Source organism: Engraulis encrasicolus, chromosome 24, assembly GCF_034702125.1.
Source record: "Engraulis encrasicolus isolate BLACKSEA-1 chromosome 24, IST_EnEncr_1.0, whole genome shotgun sequence".
NCBI classification, from domain to species: Eukaryota; Metazoa; Chordata; class Actinopteri; order Clupeiformes; family Engraulidae; genus Engraulis; species Engraulis encrasicolus.
Genome location: NC_085880.1, coordinates 34,845,651 through 34,870,650, shown reverse-complemented (window position 1 = coordinate 34,870,650; position 25,000 = coordinate 34,845,651). Strand labels below are relative to the sequence as shown.

General features: G+C 42.1%; 2 protein-coding genes across 2 annotated transcripts in view; both read right to left on the bottom strand.

Annotated features, from left to right (window-relative positions):
• Positions 1–4,488, bottom strand: part of mertka (c-mer proto-oncogene tyrosine kinase a) — a 54,529-nt gene extending 50,041 nt beyond the window's left edge. The window contains exons 1-2 of the mRNA XM_063191272.1: positions 4,227–4,488; positions 381–563 (exon numbers count right to left, since the gene is read on the bottom strand). Of these exons, the coding sequence (XP_063047342.1) occupies positions 381–563; positions 4,227–4,296 (253 nt within the window). The 5' untranslated portion in view covers positions 4,297–4,488. The remainder of the gene's footprint in view (positions 1–380; positions 564–4,226) is intronic.
• A 3,028-nt stretch (positions 4,489–7,516) lies between these two features.
• The window catches only part of lhcgr (luteinizing hormone/choriogonadotropin receptor), a 29,377-nt gene continuing 11,893 nt past the window's right edge, over positions 7,517–25,000 (bottom strand). Inside the window, exons 3-10 of the mRNA XM_063191271.1 lie at positions 20,995–21,066; positions 18,521–18,595; positions 18,321–18,392; positions 18,030–18,107; positions 17,756–17,824; positions 17,568–17,642; positions 16,186–16,371; positions 7,517–8,837 (exon numbers count right to left, since the gene is read on the bottom strand). Of these exons, the coding sequence (XP_063047341.1) occupies positions 7,517–8,837; positions 16,186–16,371; positions 17,568–17,642; positions 17,756–17,824; positions 18,030–18,107; positions 18,321–18,392; positions 18,521–18,595; positions 20,995–21,066 (1,948 nt within the window). The remainder of the gene's footprint in view (positions 8,838–16,185; positions 16,372–17,567; positions 17,643–17,755; positions 17,825–18,029; positions 18,108–18,320; positions 18,393–18,520; positions 18,596–20,994; positions 21,067–25,000) is intronic.

Genomic DNA, 25,000 nt, shown 5'->3' with positions numbered 1-25,000 from the left:
TTATTTCATCACCAGCCAAAAGGGCTAGTAGATTTTAATCTTACTCAAAGTGGCTAGTAAGCTTTTTTTTCTACCAGGCAAACTGAAATTTCACCAGCATTTGACCAGTTGGCTTGTGTTCATTTAGAGCCTGGTGTATAAGTAACTGAAGCTTTCCATGGAGCTTGAAAGATCCTCATCCGGGGAGAACACTAGTAGTTATACTTCTAAAGGTAAAAGTATGTGAAACGCGACAGTTGTTTCAAACGTCTCTTGCAAGGACTCTCAGTCATTGGCAATTGTTTCACAGACAAGTGTTTCCCCAATAAAGGGGGGCAATAATAAAAGAAGTCTAAATTTAAGTCTAAGAGAATCCTCACAGTCAGACATGCCGTACATACCTGCGGTGGGCTTGAAGCGGAGCTGCTTTATTTCGTCTGGGCTCAGGTGGACGATGGGGGCCCGGGCGGGGACGATGGGGCGCTCGGGGCGGGTGGAGGGTCTTGGGGAGCGGAGACGTCGACCCAGGTGAGGGGGAGAAGGGCGTCCGGAGGGGGGGATGGGTTGGCTCTCCTGGACGAGTGCTGTATGGGAACAGACCAGGTGTAGGCCAGATGTTGTTTTCAAACTGACAGCTTTCAAAGACAATTTTTGGTGAAACACTTAATTTTAAACAACATTGGCAACAATGAAATCAGAAAATCACTCATAAAGTGACAAAATGTTGTCTGCAAATGTTGTGTTCATCTAGGAACTTGGTCACGTTTCACCTTCCATGAGTCAGTGACAATGATATGTCTGTGACGACCATTAAAGCTCAACACAAAGCAAACACATACGTGTATAGCAAAGTAGGCTACTGGGGTGCGTTTCTCCAAAGCGCAGTGGCTAACCAGTTAACAACATGGGTAGTTGCCAATGGGAAAATGCATTGAAACTAACAAAATAGCCAACACAGTAAGAAACTATGGTTTCAAGAAATGCACCCCTGAGCTGACAGCAGGACCAAAGGAGTGACGAGTCTCACTTAATGACGAAAGGGAAACCATCTTCAAGACTATAAAAGATGCCCAGTTGTTACCGGAAAATAGCAATTATTACATTGAGTGATTGGAATTTTTAATTTTGTGTGTACACACACATAAACAAAAAAACAATGTGTTTTAATCACAATATACATTGAAGTGTCATGATGGAAAGCTAGCACTTCATGGAGGTCAACTGATAAGCTACTGTACATTACAACACTTTCACTTTTAGTCACAGGTGGAAGTGGAAGCATGAGTAAGCCGTGGTCTACTCCTCTGGGACGCATTCATGTGGAGCGCTGCGGACTTCAATGGGAACCGGGAGGAAATTCCTGTAATTCTACTGCCGGAATTCTGTTATCTAAGGAAACCTGCTGATACGCCTGGAAGCGCTACCGCCCCTTACCTAAACATAGTGTAGCTTTGAGCTACTAGCATTGCAGTCATTCCGCAACTCACCAGGGGGGCATGGAGGAGTTGGAGGAATATTTGTGAAAATATTGACACACCCCATCCCACACACATGCTTGCACGCATGCATGTACACACACACACACACACACACACACACACACACACACACACACACACACACACACACACACACACACACACACACACACACACACACACACACACACACACACACACACACACTCACACACACACACTCACACACACACACACACACACCAGGGATGGAAATAGGCAACCGTTCACCTGCCAATGACGGGTGAATGCTGAATTATACGCAGCATTCAACATCAAAGGTTTAAAAAATTGGCAATGAAAAGAGTTATTGGCATCACAATAACTGAATTTGACCTTTGAAATAAAATAACTGACCAGAAAACGATCTTACTTGGTAGGCTATTACAATGTTTGGAACGGTTGAATGAACTGGTGCAAATGGTGACTGGTAAAAATGTGTTTTCTTAAAATTTCTATTCACAGAAATTAAGATTGTTTTTCAGTCCAGTTTGGAACTGTTTATATGTTTATGTACACCACAAAGGGTGAATTAAATCATTAGTTTGGATATGCAGATGTTTTGCAAGATATCCCTTCCTATAGGGAAACGAGACATGCTTTCCTGACTTTAAAACATTATTCTCCTCACACATTATCTCTAGTCCTTTATTCCAATATTATTTTATTGAAAAAAACAGACTATAATAATGTAGGTTACAATTCTATAATTAATCAAAACATTCGAGGAAAAAGCTAAATTGGTGATCTGCGATGTAGGCTACTGTTTTCTCAAGCAGCTACCATGTTGCTATTACATTATTATATTACATTATGTTGCGTTATGGCAGCTGTGGCTTAATGGTTAATGAGGGTTTTAGATCAAAGGGTTGCTGGTTCAAATCCCACCCATCCACTCCAAACCGCACATCATGGCTGAGGTGCCCTTGAGCAAGGCACCTAACCCCACATCGCTCCAGTGACTGTAACCAATACCCTGCAAATAACTGTAAGTCACTTTGGATATAAGCGTCAGCCAAGTGTTATGTAATGTTACATTGCATTCATTTGATGCTTTAGTTCAAACAAACTTGTGGTCCTTTAGGTGCATGGCATTGGTTAAAATCCCCAATGGGTGTCTTGCTCATTGGCACTTTAGCCATGGATGATAATATGGGATTCAAACCTGCAACCTTCTGATTCCAAAAAGTCCAAGTCCCTAACAATTAGGCCACAGCTGCCCACATCTTTGCTAGAGATAATGTCATCTAAACACAGAGAGCAACTCCTCCGAACTGTAGTGTGATATTGTTGCACAGTTGTAAAAGTCTTTTGTCAGTTGTAAAAGTATTTTGTCAGTTGTAAAAGTATTTCGTCAGTTGTAAAATTCCACAAATGTTTACAAAATCTCTACTGAAGTTCTTTAAGCTTTTTTATTCTGTGTGTTGACAGACATGTGTCTCAGATGGTGACTAAGCCTAACGATTCTACTACGGTACACATCTTTCCACACATCATTATGCATCCAAAAAGTATCCAGCCACTGCTTCCTTTTAGACATGTGAGCATCAAGAGTGTGTGTGTGTGTGTGTGTGTGTGTGTGTGTGTGTGTGTGTGTGTGTGTGTGTGTGTGTGTGTGTGTGTGTGTGTGTGTGTGTGTGTGTGTGTGTGTGTGTGATATTCCCAAATGTGGACACTGGACAGGCCACCATGCATCCTCCTGCGCCCTGGCTATCAATAATAGCACTGCACTCACAATTAGTCTTTCTCCACAGCTCTTCTTGTCCATTTGCTTCCTTCCCCACTCAATACTGTAGCTTCTCATTATAGCTATGTTAATCTTCTTTTAGTTCATAGATTATACAGCTAAAACATTCTTGAGCGAGGTCGCTGTGGATACACTGCGCAGAGAGTCCAAAGGGATGTGATGAATTTCACTGTGCATGCATCGGTGAGTAGGCCCTATAACTGACTACGCATCGAACGTCAACAGCCTAACTACAGAGCAGAGAATGGAAATGTTAAAGGGTAGCCTACGTGAATATATTCGTAGATTCGGTGGGAAAAAAAACTTCAAATGTCCCGACTGACCAAACCGTATCCATTTGCCAGAGGAAATGAACGCGAAAGGACCTGCGCGTTTCCACAGACACAAACATTCCTGCGCACAACTGTTGAACTCCAAGCTTTAAAAAATTGCCCTTCTGAAAAGTGTCAGCAACGAGGACCCATCTCAATTATTTCAAACTAAATGTGTTATTTGAAGCTGTTCAAATGATGTTCATATCCACTATCATCGATTCAGGGCTGTGCGCAAAAAATGTCAACGTTCAAAAGGGTGTCATAGATTTGACGAGTGAGAAGTATAGCCTACTAGGCTACACTAAACTCACTCGCTGCGCTCCCCAGAGAATTCCATTCTCCAGATTTTATGACTTGCTTAATTGATAACAGCTGGCTATACGCACGACGTCTCCAAAACAGCTTTTCCCATTTCTTGATCTTGTTCATATAGACTATATTTGCATCACCAAGAGTCTGCTTGCAACAAAACGTTGTTTTGACGAGCATCGTCGGGCATGCTGAAACCAAAACACAGCGAAGGTTACGCTGAATAGGATTGATGGACAAACTGACTGTCGTGGGTGCATTGATCAAGGCGGATATCTCTAGAGCTCTAGGCATCCTAAAGAAAGTCATACTCTCGTCCCCACCGAACAAAGTCGGATTAAACACAGTATATCAACTTACCAGAGGCAAGTGGCGCATGGCCACTTAGTAAAAATAAACAAACGGTCCAAAGGGCTACTTTGCAATCCATTTTGTTCCAGGAGAAAATATGCAGTAAAGTTGAATACTTTTCCAGCGTTCAAGTCAGTGTGCGCCACTACTGAGGAGTTACATTCAAGTTACATCGTCAGCTTGATAAAAATGTGAAGATAGATTTCCCAAAAAGAGGCTCGGAACTCGGCACGTCCCGTGGTAGACTTTTCACACACGCTCGCGCACTGCCTTCCCCGGGTTCTGGGATGAAATGTAAACCTCGCACGTGACGTCACACGGACGGGAACGGGGGGCTTGGCAGACAAGTGGTCGAGTTAACCCTGTGGAGGGCGAGGGGGTAGCTACCCACCAAGTGTTTGACAACGCATCACGTTTTACTGTAATTACATTGTTCATTACACAAGCGAGTAGGCCTATTGGGCCGACGCATGTATAACACATGTTGTAGGTAGGCTATGCGTAGATACGAACTCAATAACATTGTTATTGTTTGTAGCCTATTACAGCCCAACGTGAGGACTATTATCTATTCTCAAACTGACCATTTCAGCCACAGAGGATCTGAGATTTTATCCGAGAAAAGATTCTCTCCCCCCAAAAAACTGATCACTTTTGAAACATCCACAGTTCACACCCCCATGCAACAATGATAATGCAGGGCAATTTTTTTTTTATTTCCTACTGTTTATTATCTTGACACTAAAAATACAAAATGCCATCATAAGTAAACAAAGAAATAAATAATAGGTGCTACAGAGCAAAAAAAAAAAAAAAAAAGTGCCACTTTTTGATGTGGAATGAACGGTGTCCCTGCGGGAATTGTCCAATAGGTGGCGCTACTTCACTGGTAATGAAAGAAAGTGATTCGTGTTTTCTTATTACAACAAGGACACACACTGTCTGGAACATCAAGTTTCGACCTTTTGACCTAACAAAACTTCTGAGATATCAATGCCATTGAATCAGAAAGGATTTGGAATCGACATAGGCCTACATTGTAGAAAATATCACCATACGCATTGCACTAAATTCAGCTGTCTAATTTTGTTTCTACTGCCAGCGTGTTCACAGAATAAGACACCATTTAGACATAGTGTATCGCATAAAACACACAAAGCTTAATACAGTTACATTGTTCAATGTACAAAGCAAGACAAGTGAAAGAGAGCTTCTCATTTCATGACACATAAAACTGAAACAATGTTGCAATTCCTGTGCTCTACCACGTCACCATGCAAGTGTTCATTTTTAAAAGATAGGCCTACTCCATCTTGAAACAATGGCACAGTAGATATGAGAAAGGCAGAGATGGTGGCATTTTCATCACAAAGCAACAGGACATCTTTGTGTGCTTCCTTCAGACACTTGCATGCTATGTGCCAGTTAAATATACAGTAAAAGTGAACAATACCCATGGGCATGGCAGGCAAGCCTGGCATATGTTGCAGGGAGAGAGTGGCTTAGGCCTACATTGGGGCTGCTCTCAAGTCGTCCTCCTCACCTGCACAACTCAGAAAACTTACACACACTTTAAATAAAAGTCATGTTTTTAAGAAATAGAATACTGTAGATTTTACAGATATCACTTAGTGTTTTGTCACCATCTGGTCTCAAACTGACAAATTGTTCCTTCTGGTCCAGGTATGGCTGACGACACACATCATTCACAACTGTGTTGATATTCCTGATACATTTATTTTCAATATCAGTGACTGGTCTCATTGCGGTCTCAGGTCTCATTGCGCAGACCTCAGATATAAGTTTGAGGATATGTGGTGAGGAAACAATTAAGTGATGTCTGCAAAAATCTATCTTACTTGGGAAATAAAAACTTTAACAAACATGTAGCATACACTTTGTTGTTTATGAACTCAGTGTCAACTAGGCCTATGCAGTCACCTTCGACTGCTAAAGGTATATCCCCGAAACGCAACGATTCCAGTCCACAATCATTCCTACCACTCCCGTCCACCTTCTTATAAACTTATATGTTAAATAAAAAATACAAAAGAATTGAATATATATACATTGATCAATGACATGCATGGCTTGTACGACAATTGTGAAAATGGAAAAAAAAAAAACAATGGGAAAAAAAAAAGCACAAAAAAAACAATGGGGCAAATGATGTTTTAATATCTCACTATTACAGTGGCTCTACCACATTAGGTACAGTGTAATAAGCAGTGTAACAATATTTTATACCATACCAGTGTAACACCATGTACTAATGTTGTACTTACATCATGTATTTGTGTGTAAGTGGTATTACATGGTATTGCATATTGTTACACTGATATTACACTAGTATTACATGGTATTAAATATTGTTACACTGGTTATTACACTGTACCTAATGTGGCAGATCCACTGAAATGGTGAACCATTAAAATAAGGTGTTACCATGCAAATCAATCCACCCAGTTATGGGCCAAATGAAAATTCTGCAATTTTGAAAGTGTTGGCCTCCAAAATCTAATCAGTTCATACATCTACGCCAGAGCATCAACACACCGAATCTAAGACAAATCCATCCACCCAGTCAGTAGTTATGGGCAAAACAAAAATTCGACCATCTTGAATTCAGCCATCTTGAAAGTGTTGACCTCCAAACTCAAATCAGTTCATGAACCTACCGGAGAGCATTCACACACCAAATCTGGAACAAATCCATCGACCCAGTCAGAAATTATCGGCCAAACAAACAATCGACCATCTTGAATTCAGGCATCTTGAAAGTGTTGACCTCCAAACTCGAATCAGTCCATGAACCTACCCTAGAGTATTCATACACCAAATCTGGGACAAATCTAACCATCCGTTCAAAAGTTATCGTGTTAACACAAAAGACCTAACGCGGGGAAGCAGCGGCGGATGCAGAGGCACACGCAAAAACATTATCTCCCCACCGCTCCGCGTGTCGGGGATATAATAAACTTTGTAAAATTAGCAATGAGCTTGTGCTCAAACTTTATTGAAGTGAACACCTTCACACATGTTAGCCATTCAACACACATTTGGAACATTCACAAGGGACTCAGAAATCATTATGTACATTTCAGGCCTATAAAGCTAATCAAGGACCCGGGCATGAGATGGAGTGAGAGAGAAACAGAGTGATTGAAATGAGGAAAAATTGCACTCATGAGATGACTGATGACTGACAATCTTCAAAAACGTGTTACACAGCAACAGATGGAGAGTTGCAACTGCGGTGGTGACACAACCGTCCTCCCAACTCCTCATCTCCATCCTCCTCACCCCTCTGTTCCCTTCACCTCACGCTGTTGCTGTTTGAGTCTGTTCATCTCCTCCTTCCTAAGAACTGGTACCCAGCGCAGCTCCCCTCCCCCTCCCCCTCCCGTCTTCTGACCACCGTGACCCTTGACCTTCTTCCCGTTGCCATGGCGTTGCTTGTTGTTGTTGTTGTGGTGGCGGCCCATCATGTTCCCGGCGCAGTACTCCTTGACGCGGTACAGGCCCGCCTTGCTCTCGCAGCAGCCCAGCGCGCGCAGCAGCTTGCAGGCGTCGCGGCGGAAGGCCTTGGTGAAGATGGCGTAGAGGAAGGGGTTGGCGCAGGAGTTGATGGGGTAGAAGAGCACCAGCAGGATCTTGGAGTTGGTGACGGTGATGAGCGGCGCGCGGAACGCCGCCGAGATGGCGAAGAAGGAGATGGGCGCCATGCACAGGAAGTCGGTGAAGATCAGCACCGCCATGCGCTTGGCCATCTTGGCGTCGGCGGCGCCGCGCCGGCCCGGGAACTCCGGGTTGCGCACCGCCAGGTAGATGCGCACGTAGCACACGCACACCACCAGGAAGGCGGCCACGTTCAGCAGCAGCAGCACGATGACGAAGGCCTGCGCCAGCGCGCTGTCGATGTCCATGGGCAGGCACATGCTGACCTTGCTGTAGCTGCTCACGCCCAGCAGGGGGAGCAGCGCCACGGCCAGGCACAGCAGCCAGCCGCCTGCCATGATGGCCGCCGCGTGCGACAGCCCCAGCCGACGCTCCAGACGCATGGCGTGCGCGATGGTGTGCCAGCGCTCCAGGGTGATGTTGCACAGCGTGTACACGGACAGCTCGCCGCCGAACACCGCCAGGAAGCCCGCCACGCCGCAGCCGGCGCCCGTCTGCCACACGATGGCGTGCTGGCTGTAGTGGCCACGGGTGCGCAGGTCCACGGCGGCAATCATCAGCAGGTAGACGCCGATGCACAGGTCGGCGAAGGCCAGGTGACACATGAGGAAGCGGGGCACGGTCAGCTTGGCGCCGCTGCCGAAGAGGACCAGCAGCACCGTCAGGTTGCCAATGATGGCCAGCACGTTGATGAACCAGATGGCCACACGCAGGAAGCCGAAGCCCGTCAGGTCCTCACACGGGTTGAAGGCGTCCGCCTCCGGGGTGCACTGGAACGGCTTGAGGCACCGGTGGAGGGAGGAGGAGGAGGAGGAGGAGGAGGAGGAGGAGGAGGAGGAGGACCAGGCCGGAACAAACCCGTAATCAAAGTGGATGTCGTCATGAGCGGTCACCTCCTCATCGGAGCTGGTGGCGTTATCGGTGACCGCAGAATCGGAGGACCTAGACACCAAGACACCATGGAGTCATTTGATATTGTTTATCACAGGTTCAGGATATACATTAATCTACTACGTACAATACAGTATATACAGCTCCAGGCCTTTTTATTAGAATACCATGAAAAAGTTGATTTATTTCCATAATTCCATCAATAATGTTAAACTGTCATGGATTGTAGATTCATGGCCCAGTTCTTTAACTATTCCAATCATTAAATTGTTTATTTTTACACATTTTGGTCTTCCAGCTCAAAAAAACCATGAATTGGGGAATTCACATCATTAGAATATTGTAATAAAATCACAATTTTCTTCATCAAAATTTGTTTCACATCAGTGCACATCAAATCAGTTGAACTTTGGTACTTTCTACACAACATGCAATGTTCAATACTTGGTTAGGACTCTCTCTGTCTTAATATTATTAATAATAACGGCCATGATGCGTTTAACATTGAAGTCAATGGCAGAAACAGTGCATGGGAGTAATGGAAGGCCAGATATCCTTGATGCTTTGCCGTCAGCTGTTTTTGTATAGCTGACCTGGTGTCCCACACTTCACTCTTCAATATACCCTGTAGATTTCCATGCCACGTTTTGGCGCTAACTCACCAGTAGTTTAATTCTAAATAACCAGAAGTTGAGTTAGAATTAAACTGGTGAGTTAACACCAAAACGTGGCATGGAAATCTATTGGGTATATTGAAGAGTGAAGTGTGGGGCACCAGGTCAACAAACAAGAACAGCTGACAGCAAAGCATCAAGGATATCTGGGCTTCCATAACTCCCATGCACTGTTTTTGCCATTGACTTCAATGTTAAACACATCATGGCCATTATGAAGACAGAGAATGTCCTAACCAAGTATTGACCATTGCATGTTATTTAGAAAGTACCAAATTTCAACTGATTTAATGTGACCCGAATTTTGATGAAGAAAAATGTGATTTTATAACAATATTCTAATAATGCGAATTCCCCAATTCATGGTTTTTTTGAGCTGGAAGGCCAACGTATATAAAAAGAAAAAAAAAATGATTGGAATAGTTAAAAAACTGGGCCATGAATCTACAATCCATGACAGTTTAACAGTATTGATGGAATTATGGAAATAAATCAACTTTTTCATACTATTCTAATAAAAAGGCCTGGAGCTGTATTGTGGGCCTGAGATAAAACCATCTGAAAGTATGATGGTTGCATGTAATATAATCATTAAATAGAAATTTGTACACAGTTTGACATCGATGAGGATAGTTGCAATTGATAGTTCAATTGTCAAAAACACAGTAATGATACCATAACTCATAAGCTCACCCAGCTTTTGCCATTCCAACATCACGAAATATGGACAAGTAAAAATCAAGTTAAGACAATGAAACTGCATGTTCATAACCCAGCACTGGTAGTAGCATTGTCTCATATTTATTATGCATTTTGGTCCAAATGTGTTTACTTACAGAATTGACAATGACACTTGGAATAGCAATAACTGCAATGTACAATACTGTGTATTAGGTCATTGTGTTTGCTTTGCATTTTTGTATTTATGTAAGTTGACAGACACCTTCATTTCCTCTGGAATGAATTAAAGTACTCTAAAGTACTCTACTCTATAACTGAAAAACGTTATTCACGACCGGTAGCCCCGGCTTCCAGACAGAAAAAAATGCTAATGTTTTTATTTATTATTGTCAGAATATGTTTACTTTGAGAAGCACTTTTTACCCCTTACAAGTGAATTGTGGACTGGCTGGGCCGGTCTGAATGCTCTGCCCTCATGATACACTCGACCACAGGTCAAACAACTATTTACAAAGCAACTTTGTTTCTCTTTTGGGAAAAGTCCATTAAATTATTTTGCAAACATACCAGGACACAGGAGACAGGACTTGTAGTCCCTGTCTGTCTTGGTAAGGACAATTTACTATTAACAGCGAAGCTTGGCAAACTGTGGGAAATCCACTACTACGTCTAAATTTCCATGTTTGAAAATGTTCCAAGTACACCATCTGCAGGCCATTAGCTTTATAAGTAGATGCCTCTCCTGTCATGGAGTAAGGGAGTCACACAGGGCCGCTGATAGCTTTTACTGACCCATGGCAAACTCATCTGAAAGGGCCAATACATGTAATGTAATGAGCACCCAACTCTGGGTCTCCTCTCTCCAAGGGCACAGGACAACTGGCCCCTTTGTCCCCCCCCTTGTTGACACAGACTGGCTTAAATGCTCACACGCACGCGCACACACACACACACACACACACACACACACACACACACACACACACACACACACACACACACACACACACACACACACACACACACACACACACACACACACACACACACACACTTTATATATTTGTGGGACCCTCCCATTGACCTCCATTCATATTAACCCTAACAAAAATGCTAAACTGTGCCCAAACCAAAAGGAGGGAATGTTTCTACAATTTTACCAGTACCAACAAAACTACTCTAGGAAAAGGGGTCAAAAAATGTGGGTCCAGGATTTGGGCCCCAGATGGAGTGAGGGCCCCACCTTGTTGGTATGCTCCAATAGCAGTGGCCTCACGAAGGTAGATTGGTGCAATACACACACACACCAACCTATGGGGATGTGTGTGCAGTTGCTCAAAGTGTTGTACTCTAGTGTGTGTGTGTGTGTGTGTGTGTGTGTGTGTGTGTGTGTGTGTGTGTGTGTGTGTGTGTGTGTGTGTGTGTGTGTGTGTGTGTGTGTGTGTGTGTGTGTGTGTGTGTGTGTGTGTGTGTGTGTGTGTGTGTGTCTGTGTGTCTGTGTGTTTGTGTGCGACCGTGTGTGCATGTGGTGTGGCTGTGTGGCCATGTGGGCGTGCGTGCGTGTTAAAACATCAGGACCTTACAATACTCTCTCCCTGGCTGAATGTTGTTCTTTTGTGGCTTGTAAGTCATGGTTAATAACAGTGTGAAGCTATTTAAATGATTTTAAGGTGTTTTGGGGTGCTAATGGTAATTTGGTAATGGAAACAGGTGTCTGCTCAACAGGCTGTAAAACAATAGTAAAGTAGGCCTAGAGCAGAGATACTTCATCAATTCCGTAGACATTTCATGTCATGTGGACAGTGTATGTAGCCAGTAGAGAGTGTAATGAAGCCTCGATATGGTGTTATAACATATTGCATGATATATAATATTATAGTAGTATATTATAGCATAGTAATACACGTATAGTAGGCCTATACTACAAACCCCAACTCCGGTGGAGTTGGGACGTTTGGTAAACAGTGAATAAAATCAAAATGCTATCATTTTCAAAACATTCAATCTCTTAATTAGATGGAGAATAGTGAAAAGACAACATATTAAGTGTTAAAACTGAGAACAAAATATTGTTTTAGGGGACATATGTACTCATTTCTAATTATATCCCCGAAACGCGGAGCGTCGGGGATGTAATGGTTTTGCGTGCACCGCCGCCGCCGCCGCCGCCGCCGCCGCCGCCGCGTAAGGTCTTTCGTGTTAACGCGATAACTTTTGAACGGATGTTTGGATTTGTCCCAGATTTGGTGTGTGAATGCTCTAGGGCAGGTTCATGAACTGATTCGAATTTGGAGGTCAACAATTTCAAGATGGCCGAATTCAAGATGGCCGAATTTTTGTTTGGCCCATTACTTCTGACCGGGTGGATGGATTTGTCCCAGATTTGGTGTGTGAATGCTCTAGGGTGGGTTCATGAACTTATTAGAGTTTGGAGGTTAACACTTTCAAGGTGGCCGAATTCAAGATGGCCGAATTTTTGTTTGGTCCATAACTTCTGACCGGGTGGATGGATTTGTCCCAGATTTGGTGTGTGAATGCTCTAGGGCAGGTTCATGAACTGATTCGAATTTGGAGGTCAACAATTTCAAGATGGCCGAATTCAAGATGGCCGAATTTTTGTTTGGCCCATTACTTCTGACCGGGTGGATGGATTTGTCCCAGATTTGGTGTGTGAATGCTCTAGGGTGGGTTCATGAACTGATTAGAGTTTGGAGGTTAACACTTTCAAGATGGCCGAATTCAAGATGGCCGAATTTTTGTTTGGTCCATAACTTCTGACCGGGTGAATGGATTTGTCCCAGATTTGGTGTGTGAATGTTCTAGGGTAGGTTCATGAACTGATTCGGGTTTGGAGGTCAACAATTTCAAGATGGCCGAATTCAAGATGGCCGAATTTTTGTTTGGCCCATTACTTCTGACCGGGTGGATGGATTTGTCCCAGATTTGGTGTTTGAATGCTCTACGGTGGGTTCATGAACTGATTACAGTTTGGAGGTTAACACTTTCAAGATGGCCTAATTCAAGATGGCCGAATTTTTGTTTGGCCTATTACTTCTGACCGGGTGGATGGATTTGTCCCAGATTTGGTGTGTGAATGCTCTAGGGTGGGTTCATGAACTGATTACAGTCTGGAGGTTAACATTTTCAAGATGGCCGAATTCAAGATGGCCGAATTTTTGTTTGGCCCATTACTTCTGACCGGGTGGATGGATTTGTCCCAGATTTGGTGTGTGAATGCTGCAGGGTAGGTTCATGAACTGATTCGAGTTTGGAGGTCAACACTTTCAAAATGGTGGAATTTTGATTGATTTGCCCGGTAACTCCTTAATTGAAGGGTTCACCATTTCAGTGAATCTACCATATCAGGTAGGCCTACAGTGTAATAACCAGTGTAACAATATTTAATACCATGTAATACTAGTGTAATACCAGTGTAAAAATAGGCAATACCAGGTACAGTGTAATAACCAGTGTAACAATATGTAATACCATGTAATACTAGTGTAATACCAGTGTACAAATATGCAATACCATGTAATACCACTTACACACAAATAGCCTACATGATATAAGTACAAAATTGGTACATGGTGTTACACTGGTATTACATGGTATTAAATATTGTTACACTGGTTATTACACTGTACCTAATGTGGTATATCCACTGTAATAGTGAACCATTAAAACAGTGTTACCATTTGCCCCATTTTTTCCTTCATTTTCACAATAGTCATTTGGTTTTAAGCCTATGCACGTCATTGATCTATGTATAGATATTAAATATATTTATTTTATATTTTGTATTTATCATAAACGTTCATGAAAAGGTGGACGGGAGTGGTAGGAATGATTGGGGACTGGAAGCGTCGCGTTTCGGGGATATACCTTAAGCAGTCGAAGGCGACTGCACAGGCAGTCTAGTTTGATAAATAAGTTGGGACGGGGATCAGTGAAATTTAGTAAACATCCAAATAAGATAAAACAACAAAGAAGAACATTTCAAAATGAATTGTACTGACGGACAATATAGGTGTCCAGGTATAAGATCATCACAGAAAAGATGCAAAGGGAATAATTACCATAGTTATTACATACATTTTTGAATTCCCTTTGATTTACCATGATTGAGTGTATATAAGACATATTTTTGTTACTAAAATCATTGTATAGGTTCATGACATCATGAAATATATATTGGCTGTAGTCTCACTCTAGCACTCCAGGAATTACAGCCAGGGCTTTGAACCATTATTTTTTTCCAAACGTTCCGTTCCGAACAGAAATGGAATTATAACGTGTCCGGTTATAAGTTCCACCAATAAATTGACGTTCCCGAACCGGTTAAAACAAAAAAATATTGTTCCCGGAACAGTTAATTTCGTTCCTGTCAGCTGATTACTTCCCATAGGCCTAACTGACGTTAATTAACCAAGAAAGACGGAAGTGCAAATGAGTCAGCCTACATTCCAAACTGTTTATTCAAGTGAATGAAAAGAATATCCTCCAGAATTAAGTCATTCAGACGACCTAAGCAGAGAAGCGGAGAATAAACCTTAATGATGAAAATGCACGCTCCACACTGACTTGGGTCATGGGGACAGCTATGATGGACATTGTGAGTTTGTATTTGTACATATATTTGAATATATATTTGAAACGGCCATGGATGCCCAATAACATAGAACATTCTCGGTGCGCTTTTAACACGCTTCTCTGCAATGTCTTACAACGATGCAATGGAAACTTGCACTTTTGTATGACAGTGGTTTCTCTTATTTAAGATGTGGAGTGGAGACTTTGTAATCCACAGCTCTCTCTCCATTTAGTTAGAGAATGTCTGATGTCACACAGGACGTGAACCTCAGCCGTCATGGTAACGTGCGCAGGAAAATAATTACTTTTTTTTTTAGTTTGAGGAACGGTATTAACCGGTATTAACCGGTTACCATTATTTTCAAATACATGTTCACGTTCCAGAACATAAAAAATAATAAACTTTTCGGTTTTGTTTCTGTTCCCTGTAAAATACAAAAAGTTCCCGGTTTTCGTTTTCATTCCTTGAACCGGTTCAAAGCCCTGATTACAGCTATTGAAAATTGACCATATTAAGAATGCTTAATGCGTGAAAATGATACAGGGGTGTAACATTCTCCTAAGCACTTGAACTCACTTGAAATAGACCCAGAAGACATGGAAAACTGTCCTTTGATTACAGAAGTCAGCAGAAGTTGTAGAAGTCCATTCTTTTTGACAATAATAGAGCATTGCACATCCTGTGCTACAGTGAAAATGGACCATCCAACTTGTGTTAGTGCTAACTTCAAAAGTCAGCCTCCATGATGGCATGCGGGTGCAGTAGTGCATTGGTTAAGATGTTTTCACTCATCTGTAGAGTTAAATACAGTGCTGATTGGTACATGGGTTTTAAACAGCATGAAAAGCCACTCATGCATTATATTTTGAAGGGAGATCTTCGATTACTGCCACATAGTAAGGTCAAATTGCATTATCTACTATGTTTTAACAGTTTGGCTCCATCATAAGGACCAGCAGGTGATAAAATGGTGGGCTTTTGGTCAAGACCTGTCACACTGTAAGCACTACAGAAAGGAAAACATTGCAAAACATGACAAGGAATACACCCACCATTTAAGCTGGTGAAATCATGTCCAAGATAGGAATTAAAACTGTTTTTTATATAAAATCATCTCATCGGTTAATGTATTTAACTGTTAAGTGTTGTCTTTTGTTTTGTTTTTAGTCTTCCTCGACATTTGCTGCCTTTTATTGTCCCTGTCCCAACTCTTTTGAGACGTGTTGGATTTATCAAATTAGAAATGAGTACATATGTCCCCCAAAACAATATTTTTTCTCGGTTTTAACACTTAATATGTTGTCTTTTCACTATTCTCCATCTAATGAATAGATTGAATGTTTTGAAAATGATAGCATTTTGATTTCATTCACTGTTTACCAAACGTCCCAACTTCACCGGAGTTGGGGTTTGTAATTATATGACAGTAACAGGTGTCTCATCATCTCACCTTGGTCCATACCAGTCGTTGAGGGCACAGCAGTGGCTGGGATAGGTGAGGTCAACAATGCAGAGATGGGGCAGGCTGCTGAAGCTGGGGAGTCTCTTCAGGCCGAAGGCCGCCTTGGCCACCAGCTTTTGGACGGACTCCAGGCCATGAGGGGGCAGCACCTCCAGAGCGGTGGAGGAAACATCCCTACATGGGGTGGAGAGGTCAAAAACACTCTTTTGTAGGCCTATTACCTGTACGTCCTGCTACTGTACTGCCCTAACAAAGGCATAGTGGACTAACTATGCCAACATCGAAAATTACAAAAAGGGCCTTCAAAGAATTGGCATTAGGTTGGATATAGTTAGCAAGATACAGCCGGCACAAATTGTCTACGGCTGTATTATTACTTGTTGCTGTTCTTTATCATAATAGTAATAAAGTAGTAATAATAATACATAATAATAAAATAATAATAATAGTAGTAGTAGTAGTAGTAGTAGTAGTAGTAGTAGTAGTAGTAGTAGTAGTAGTAGTAGTAGTAGTAGTAGTAGTAGTAGTAGTAGTAGTAGCCTAGTAGTAGTAGTAGTAGTAGTAGTAGTAGTAGTAGTAGTAGTAGTAGTAGTAGTAGTAGTAGCAGTAGCAGTAGCAGTAGTAGTAGTAGTAGTAGTAGTAGTAGTAGTAGTAGTAGTAGTAGTAGTAGTAGCAGCAGCAGCAGCAGTAGTAGCAGTAGTAGTAGTAGCAGTAGTAGCAGTAGTAAGCCTAGTAGTAGTAGTAGTAGTAGTAGTAGTAGCAGTAGCAGTAGTAGTAGTAGTAGTAGTAGTAGTAGTAGTAGTAGTAGTAGCAGTAGTAGCAGTAGCAGTACTAGTAGTAGCAGTAGCAGTAGCAGCAGTAGTAGCAGTAGCAGCAGTAGTAGTAGTAGTAGCAGTAGCAGTAGCAGTAGTAGCAAAGATTCTCTATTCTAATTCAAATCGTCTCTGGTAGTAGTAGTAGTAGCAGAGACGGTTTAAATGCATTAGAATAGAGAATCTTTGGTAGTAGTAGTAGCAGTAGCAGTAGCAGTGGCAGTAGTAGTAGTAGTAGTAGTAGTAGTAGCAGTAGCAGTAGCAGTAGTAGCAGTAGCAGTAGCAGTAGTAGCAGTAGCAGTAGTAGTAGTAGCAGTAGCAGTAGCAGTAGTAGCAGTAGTAGTAGTAGTAGGCCTAGTAGCAGTAGCAGTAGCAGTAGTAGTAGCAGTAGTAGTAGTAGTAGCAGTAGTAGTAGTAGTAGTAGCAGTAGTAGCAGTAGTAGGCCTAATAGTAGTAGTAGTAGTAGTAGTAGTAGTAGTAGTAGTAGTAGTAGTAGTAGTAGTAGTAGTAGTAGTAGTAGTAGTAGTAGCAGTAGTAGTATTGTACTGTGTTACTTACAAAGTGATAGGGCCCTTTGCTCCAGTAAAAGCCTCTCTGTGGATCAAGCGCAGGTTCCGGTTGTTTCCTAAGATCCTGGTAAAATACAGCACATAGGACATTTCAAAGGACATTTCTCTTATGCCTCTGTACTTCAGCATATAAGATATGCAGGTGAATATGTTGAAAATAAATTGAAGTTAACTTACAGTTTATCGATGGATGTCCCATTAAAGGCGTGGCTTTGTATCTCTTTGAAACCATTGTTGTAGAGGGTTCTGAAGAAAACAAAAAAACAATCAATACACACACACACACACACACACACACACACACACACACACACACACACACACACACACACACACACACACACACACACACACACACACACACACACACACACACACACACACACACACACTCTGTCCAAAGATAAAATATGTATTTTATTTACTGTTACTTTGTTTACAGTCTACTTACATGTCCACACGGTTTCGGTCAATTCCTAGAAATGCATTTGGTGGTACTGAAGTAAGACGAAGGTTGTCAGAAATATCCCTATAAAACCACAAGAAGGAATTCAAGGCCTTAGCAAAAACAGAATAAGCTGGGTTGCTTTAGAGAACAGATTCACCGAAAACGTCCGAACATACCACCCTTGAACTCCTCAGACAGGGCTCATGATATACATTTGCTGTTAGTAGAATGGTAATGACCAAGGCCCATAAATTTAGCGTTGACCAAATTGTAATGTATTACTACTGAACTTACAAGCCACAGAGGACCCCCGAAGAGATTGCAGTCAAATCAGGGAACACCGTAATGCCTGTGTTTGAAATATAACTGAGGGGAAAAAAAGAGACAGAAAGCACCAGTTATTTTGTGCCCACTGTAAGTTGATAATGTGACCTATCAATGTGACCTATGGGGGTGCAGGTTCACTTCAATAACACAAAGGAGCAAGTACTAACAGGTGTTTGAGCTGTGGGAGGTTGTTGAAGGCCCGCTGTCCAATATGCACCAGATTCTTGTTGTTCTTTATGTAGCTGTGGGACAGAGGAACAAGAGAGGTACACGTTAGACCCTCTCAAACATGCAGATTCAGGTGTTATTCTTACTTTGTGACAAAGGCAAGAGTCAAGAAATGAATGGCTGGGCTCAGAGCCTCAGCCAGTCAGACAGTCAGGCAGAGACTGTGTTTCCCAAAAAAAAGTAGTATTTATGTATGAGGTGCCCCCTTGGCACTTAGGCCACACTAAGTTCATGCATATAATAATTGTATAGGGCTACTGAAAATATTGTAGCCTATGTAGCCTAGATGGAGTCCATTCCCTATAGTATTGCTATAGTCTACAAACCCCAACTCAGATGAAGTTGGGACGTTTGGTAAACAGTGAATAAAATCAAAATGCTATCATTTTCAAAACATTCAATCTATTCATTAGATGGAGAATAGTGAAAAGACAACATATTAAGTGTTAAAACCGAGAAAAAAATATTGTTTTGGGGGACATATGTACTCATTTCTAATTTGATAAATCCAACACGTCTCAAAAGAGTTGGGACGGGGACAATAAATGGCAGCAAATGTCGAGGAAGTCTAAAAACAAAACAAAAGACAACACTTAACAGTTAAATACATTAACCGATGAGATGATTTTATATAAAAAACAGTGTTAATTCCTATCTTGGACATGATTTCACCAGCTTAAATGGTGGGTGTATTCCTTGTCATGTTTTGCAATGTTTTCCTTTCTGTAGTGCTTACAGTGTGACAGGTCTTGACCAAAAACCCACCATTTTATCACCTGTTGGTCCTTATGATGGAGCCAAACTGTTAAAACATAGTAGAGAATGCAATTTGACCTTACTATGTGGCAGTAATCGAAGATCTCCCTTCAAAATATAATGCATGAGTGGCTTTTCATGCTGTTTAAAACCCATTTATACCATTCAGCACTGTATTTAACTCTACAGATGAGTGAGAACATCTTAACCAATGCACTGCTGCACCCGCATGCCATCATGGAGGCTGACTTTTGAAGCTAGCACTAACACAAGTTGGATGGTCCATTTTCACTGTAGCACAGGATGTGCCATGCTCTATTATTGTCGAAAAGAATGGACTTCTACAACTTCTGCTGACTTCTGTAAGCAAAGGACAGTTTCCCATGTCTTCTGGGTCTATTTCAAGTGAGCTCAGGTGCTTAGGAGAATGTTACACCCCTGTATCATTTGCACGCATTAAGCATTCTTAATATGGTCAATTTTCAATAGCTCTAGCACTCCAGGAATTAGAGTGAGACTACAGCCAATATATATTTCATGATGTCATGAACCTATACAATGATTTTATTAACAAAAATATGTCTTATATACACTCAATCGTGGTAAATCAAAGGGAATTTAAAAATGTATGTAATAACTATGGTAATTATTCCCTTTGCATCTTTAATTCTGAGTGACTCAGCCTCTCTGTGATGATCTTATACCTGGACACGTATATTGTCCGTCAGTACAATTCATTTTGAAATGTTCTTCTTTGTTGTTTTATCTTATTTGGATGTTTACTAAATTTCACTGATCCCCGTCCCAACTTTTTTGAGACGTGTTGGATTTATCAAATTAGAAATGAGTACATATGTCCCCCAAAACAATATTTTTTCTCGGTTTTAACACTTAATATTTTGTCTTTTCACTATTCTCCATCTAATGAATAGATTGAATGTTTTGAAAATGATAGCATTTTGATTTTATTCACTGTTTACCAAACGTCCCAACTTCATCGGAGTTGGGGTTTGTACATAGCCTACCAGAGGTGTCAAAAATAAAAGTGAAAAAGAAACAGGTAACTTATCAGAGTATGTAACCAATAGACTGTACACTTACAATCAGCTGACTCTGCACTGGTTGGATCAAGTTTGTGGTGAGTCCTTGTTAGGTTTGTAATGTTTTTTCAGCAAAAACAGTCTACCTACCCCATTAGATACAATGGAATACATGGAACAGCTATGTAATGGGCAGTCATGGGTGAGCGGTTAGGGCGTCAGACTTGCATCCCAGAGGTTGCCGGTTCGACTCCCGACCCGCCAGGTTGGTGGGGGGAGTAATCAACCAGTGCTCTCCCCCATCCTCCTCCATGACTGAGGTACCCTGAGCATGGTACCGTCCCACCGCACTGCTCCCCATGGGGCGCCACTGAGGGCTGCCCCCTTGCACGGGTGAGGCATAAATGCAATTTCGTTGTGTGCAGTGTTCACTTGTGTGCTGTGGAGTGCTGTGTCACAATGACAATTGGAGTTGGAGTTTCCCAATGGGCTTTCACTTTTTTCACGTTCACTTAATATCATGTTGTACTTACACCATGAATTTACTTTAACTTTTACTTTTCACACCTCATATACTGTACCCTTGCATAGTCTGTTTGCTACATGCTAACACTTACATCTCTGTGAGAGAAAGATTGTTGAAGGCGTAAGGTTGAATGGTTTCCAGTGCAACACTCTGCTGTATCAATCTGCAATGATAGAAAAATACATTGTCAAGTGTCGTCGTCACCAGACAAGGCTTATTCGCGCTTCATTGCTGGCCTGGTGTTGACACTGGTGTTGTTCACTTTCATGCTGACGTGTGTGTGTGTGTGTGTGTGTGTGTGTGTGTGTGTGTGTGTGCGTGTGTGTGTGTGTGTGTGTGTGTGTGTGTGTGTGTGTGTGTGTGTGTGTGTGTGTGTGAGAGAGAGAGAGGAGAGAGAGAGAGAGAGAGAGAGAGAGAGAGAGAGAGAGAGAGAGAGAGAGAGAGAGAGAGAGAGAGAGAAAGCGCTGCTTGGGGAGAGTTTGCACAAAGGTACAAAATGCTACTGTGTAAACACATTAGAAGGATGCTGCTGGTGGGATGTTCCGAACTGTCATTGTGTGTGTGTGTGTGTGTGTGTGTGTGTGTGTGTGTGTGTGTGTGTGTGTGTGTGTGTGTGTGTGTGTGTGTGTGTGTGTGTGTGTGTGTGTGTGTGTGTGTGTGTGTGACAGTAGACTTTCCAGTTTCTATCTTATGGCTCATTAATAGAATCTGGCGTGCTAAAATTAGAAAAAAGCACTTTAGCCATTTTTTTATCCTACTTTTTAACTTAACTTAAACTTAACTAAACTTATTTATATTTTTTCTGTGATATTTCGGGTCAATGGACCCTTCTTCAGAGAATTGTCGATCATCTCATCAACATTTAATTGATAGAATCCTTTAAGGACCGCCCCTGCTTGCTTACTTAAGTTTATTTATGTAACAAAGGGACAGCATATATTAATGACATTTAAGACAAATGCAAAATATACAAGATTATAGCCATAAGGATCTTTTCCATCTTTTGTCCCTTGACAGGTTTGATGGTCCTTTAAAAAGAAATGCATTGCACACATTATAAAAATAAAAGAGGGAACGATATTGCACACCATTTTAAATAAATTGTACAAAAATAAGAAAGAAGAATGAATAACTACCAATGACTTTGCCAGACTGAATATCCGCTCTCCTGGGGATTCCCCCACCATGAGAGGGCATAATGACCCAGAATGGATTTTGTGATTGAGTGATAATAGCGACTAAATGTCACAACACCCCTGCACTGCCAACATGGTGACACAGCAGTCCGTCAGTGGTGTAGATTCCTGACCTGTGACCCTAGCCAAGACTTTGAGTCTGTATCCTACTTTCCCATGTACAAATGCTAAGACTAGCCTACATTCACCACATGCTGGATTGGCCATATGGCATACAGGGCAGGGCATTTGCCTGTGGACTGTTGATGATTTTGACCTGACCCCCTGTCAATTCTCATGCCACTTCATCAGGCCTATCCGGAACAGATAAAAAGTAAGTCATTTTTGGTGTCCCATCAGAATAGTCCACATTAAATGGCATCATTGCCTCTCTCAACGCCTGAACCAGTCCTTGCAGAAAATGCCCGGCCTGTTTTTTACCCCCAGCACAGCCCTTCACTATACTGCAGCCCAGCCGTGACTCAGACGGGCACTACACTGTTACACCGGCGACCTGGGTTCGATTCCAGCCTGATGTAATTTCCCGAACCTCCCCCACCTCTCTCTCCCACTCATTTCCTGTTCCACTCTTCACTGCATTGTCCTAATAACCCCCCCCCCCCCCAAAAAAAAGATAAATATAGTGTATGACATATGTATTATAAATGTCTTTTTATTCAACATTACTATAAGGTCCCATACTACATGAATGGGTGTGATTGATTAGTTGGGATTGTTGGGTTGGCTCACCCTAACCCTGACCCCTGTTTGGACTGATTTAAATTACAGCCTGTAAACAATACATAAAAATTAAAGAGAATTTCAACATACAAAGACAGTCAGACCGTAAGTCTTCGCAGCTGTGTGAACAATGTGCGGCCTAACTTCTCAACGGGGCTCTACAGCCCCCCAGGGGGCATTGGGGAGCCTAGGGGGGCATTGACAAAGATACATTTGAGAGGGGGTGGTGCTTAGTTGCCATTGGGGGGCATAGTCCATTTTATTTATTTCAATGCTAAGGGGGCATTAGCAGATATATGATGAGGTCAAGGGGGCAATTCCTCAACAAAAAGTTTAGAAGCACTGCTGTAGCGGAAGAAACGATATGACCTTTCAACCTGATCTGACGTCTTTACGACTTACGCAGTACGTTCAGATCTACTCCAGTTCCTGGCCACACAACGGCATACAGCATTAGGGATGGCAGATCAGAGAGAGCGGACTCACCTCCCAAGCCAATGACTGTCCGAGGCCTTGCCAAAAGCATTGCGTCTACATTATCTCATTTCAAGTGTAAAATGCGAGTAAAAAATCGAGGACATGTTAACTTCCTTTTGCTCGTACTCACTCACATACAGAAAACTTGGCGAATGAAATGGGGTGGTGAATTGAATTTAGGAACTGTGTTTTTCTTTGATTGCTGGTGTTAGTTCCCTGTTCATGCAGCAAGTGTTGTTTGTTGGTTGCCGGGAGTAGCAACAGGAGGAGCCATAGTGAAAGAAAGTTGAGCTCGTGGTAACTCTCTGATCTCTGACTGCTCTAAGAGGGCCTTTCTGTTCTGATGAAATGTTTGATGTGTTCCAATATGCAGTCAGTGGTTTATGTTCCCGTAGACAGAACATCCTTTAAGTGTTCCATCAGGCTCACATCATGGCAGGTTTTTCCTGTCTATTTTGTTCTAACACGACAGAACATCTGGGTATTCTCTAAGACCTGTATCGTAGTTTTCTTGAAAATTGGAAGCAGGTGCATGATGAGGGATTAAATTGTCCCTTACGGATTGTGTGTGGGGTGTAAATATTCTTCAAGCACTGTATGTATTGAGTAGGGATTTGTAACCCTATCCAGACTGGGGGGGGGCTAAAAGTGCCCGCACCAACTTTGATGTCATATAATTCCTTAACGTCTTAAGCTATGACTATGAAACTTTGTGACTTTTCCTAACATTTAGTTGGCTACAGTTAAGTACCGAAAGATTAGGTTTATCATTTTTGCCGTTGCCATGGCAACGGTTTTCTGACAGGTATGTCTGACCAAAAATCACTTTACCGTATCTATGACGCCATATATTTTCATATTTTTTTGTTATTTTCAATAGCATCAGACTACTTTGTGAGCATTTAAGTGGTTTGAAGCATAAAATCATTAAAATTCAAGTGCATTACCTACATTTGATGGAAAATACATTATGGCGAGATTTTGGGCATAATAAGATGATGATGTCATAATGACGTCATAATACCAGATAATTACACAAAAATTATGTCATTCATAGATGTCCATTCGTAGATCATCTCCCCCAAGTTTCGTAGTCATACTGTATTCCGTTCATGAGTTATGAGGGGGGGAGGGTCAAAAGAGCCCCCCCCCCCCCAGGCCCAGGAATGCCAAAAAAACCCAGTCTGAATAGGGTTAAAGGGTGGTTTATGCGTCGAGATCAGCGTCACTGCATCATGATGCAGTGAGCCGCGCAGTTAACGTAGTGAAGCCCCCCCCATCACGCAGGTACTCTGGGGCACCTCCCCAAAATTGTGTCTCGACGCAGGGAGCGACGACGGCGTGAAAGGGCGAAAATAGGTCTCTGATTGGTCCTCTCGACCAGCCTGCTCTGTCCTCGAGTCGAGAACAAGCGCTACTTCCTTGTTCTAACCTTCGTCGGTCTACGGATTGTGAGCTCTTCATTAAATAAGTTGCCCGTGCTTTGTTGTTTGATTTATTTACACGAACCAAAGACAACACATGCGCTTGCAAGTTACGACGCTGAAGTTATTTGGACAGTTGAACAGTGGTTCCGAGGTCGAGGAAACATTCCGCTTCGTCCTCGACAAATAAGCCACTTCGTTGTTCCAAACTACCACTGTGGCTGCCAGTGCGATCAAACATGCACGTGATATAAAGATGTAATGTTTCATTTTCATTCTC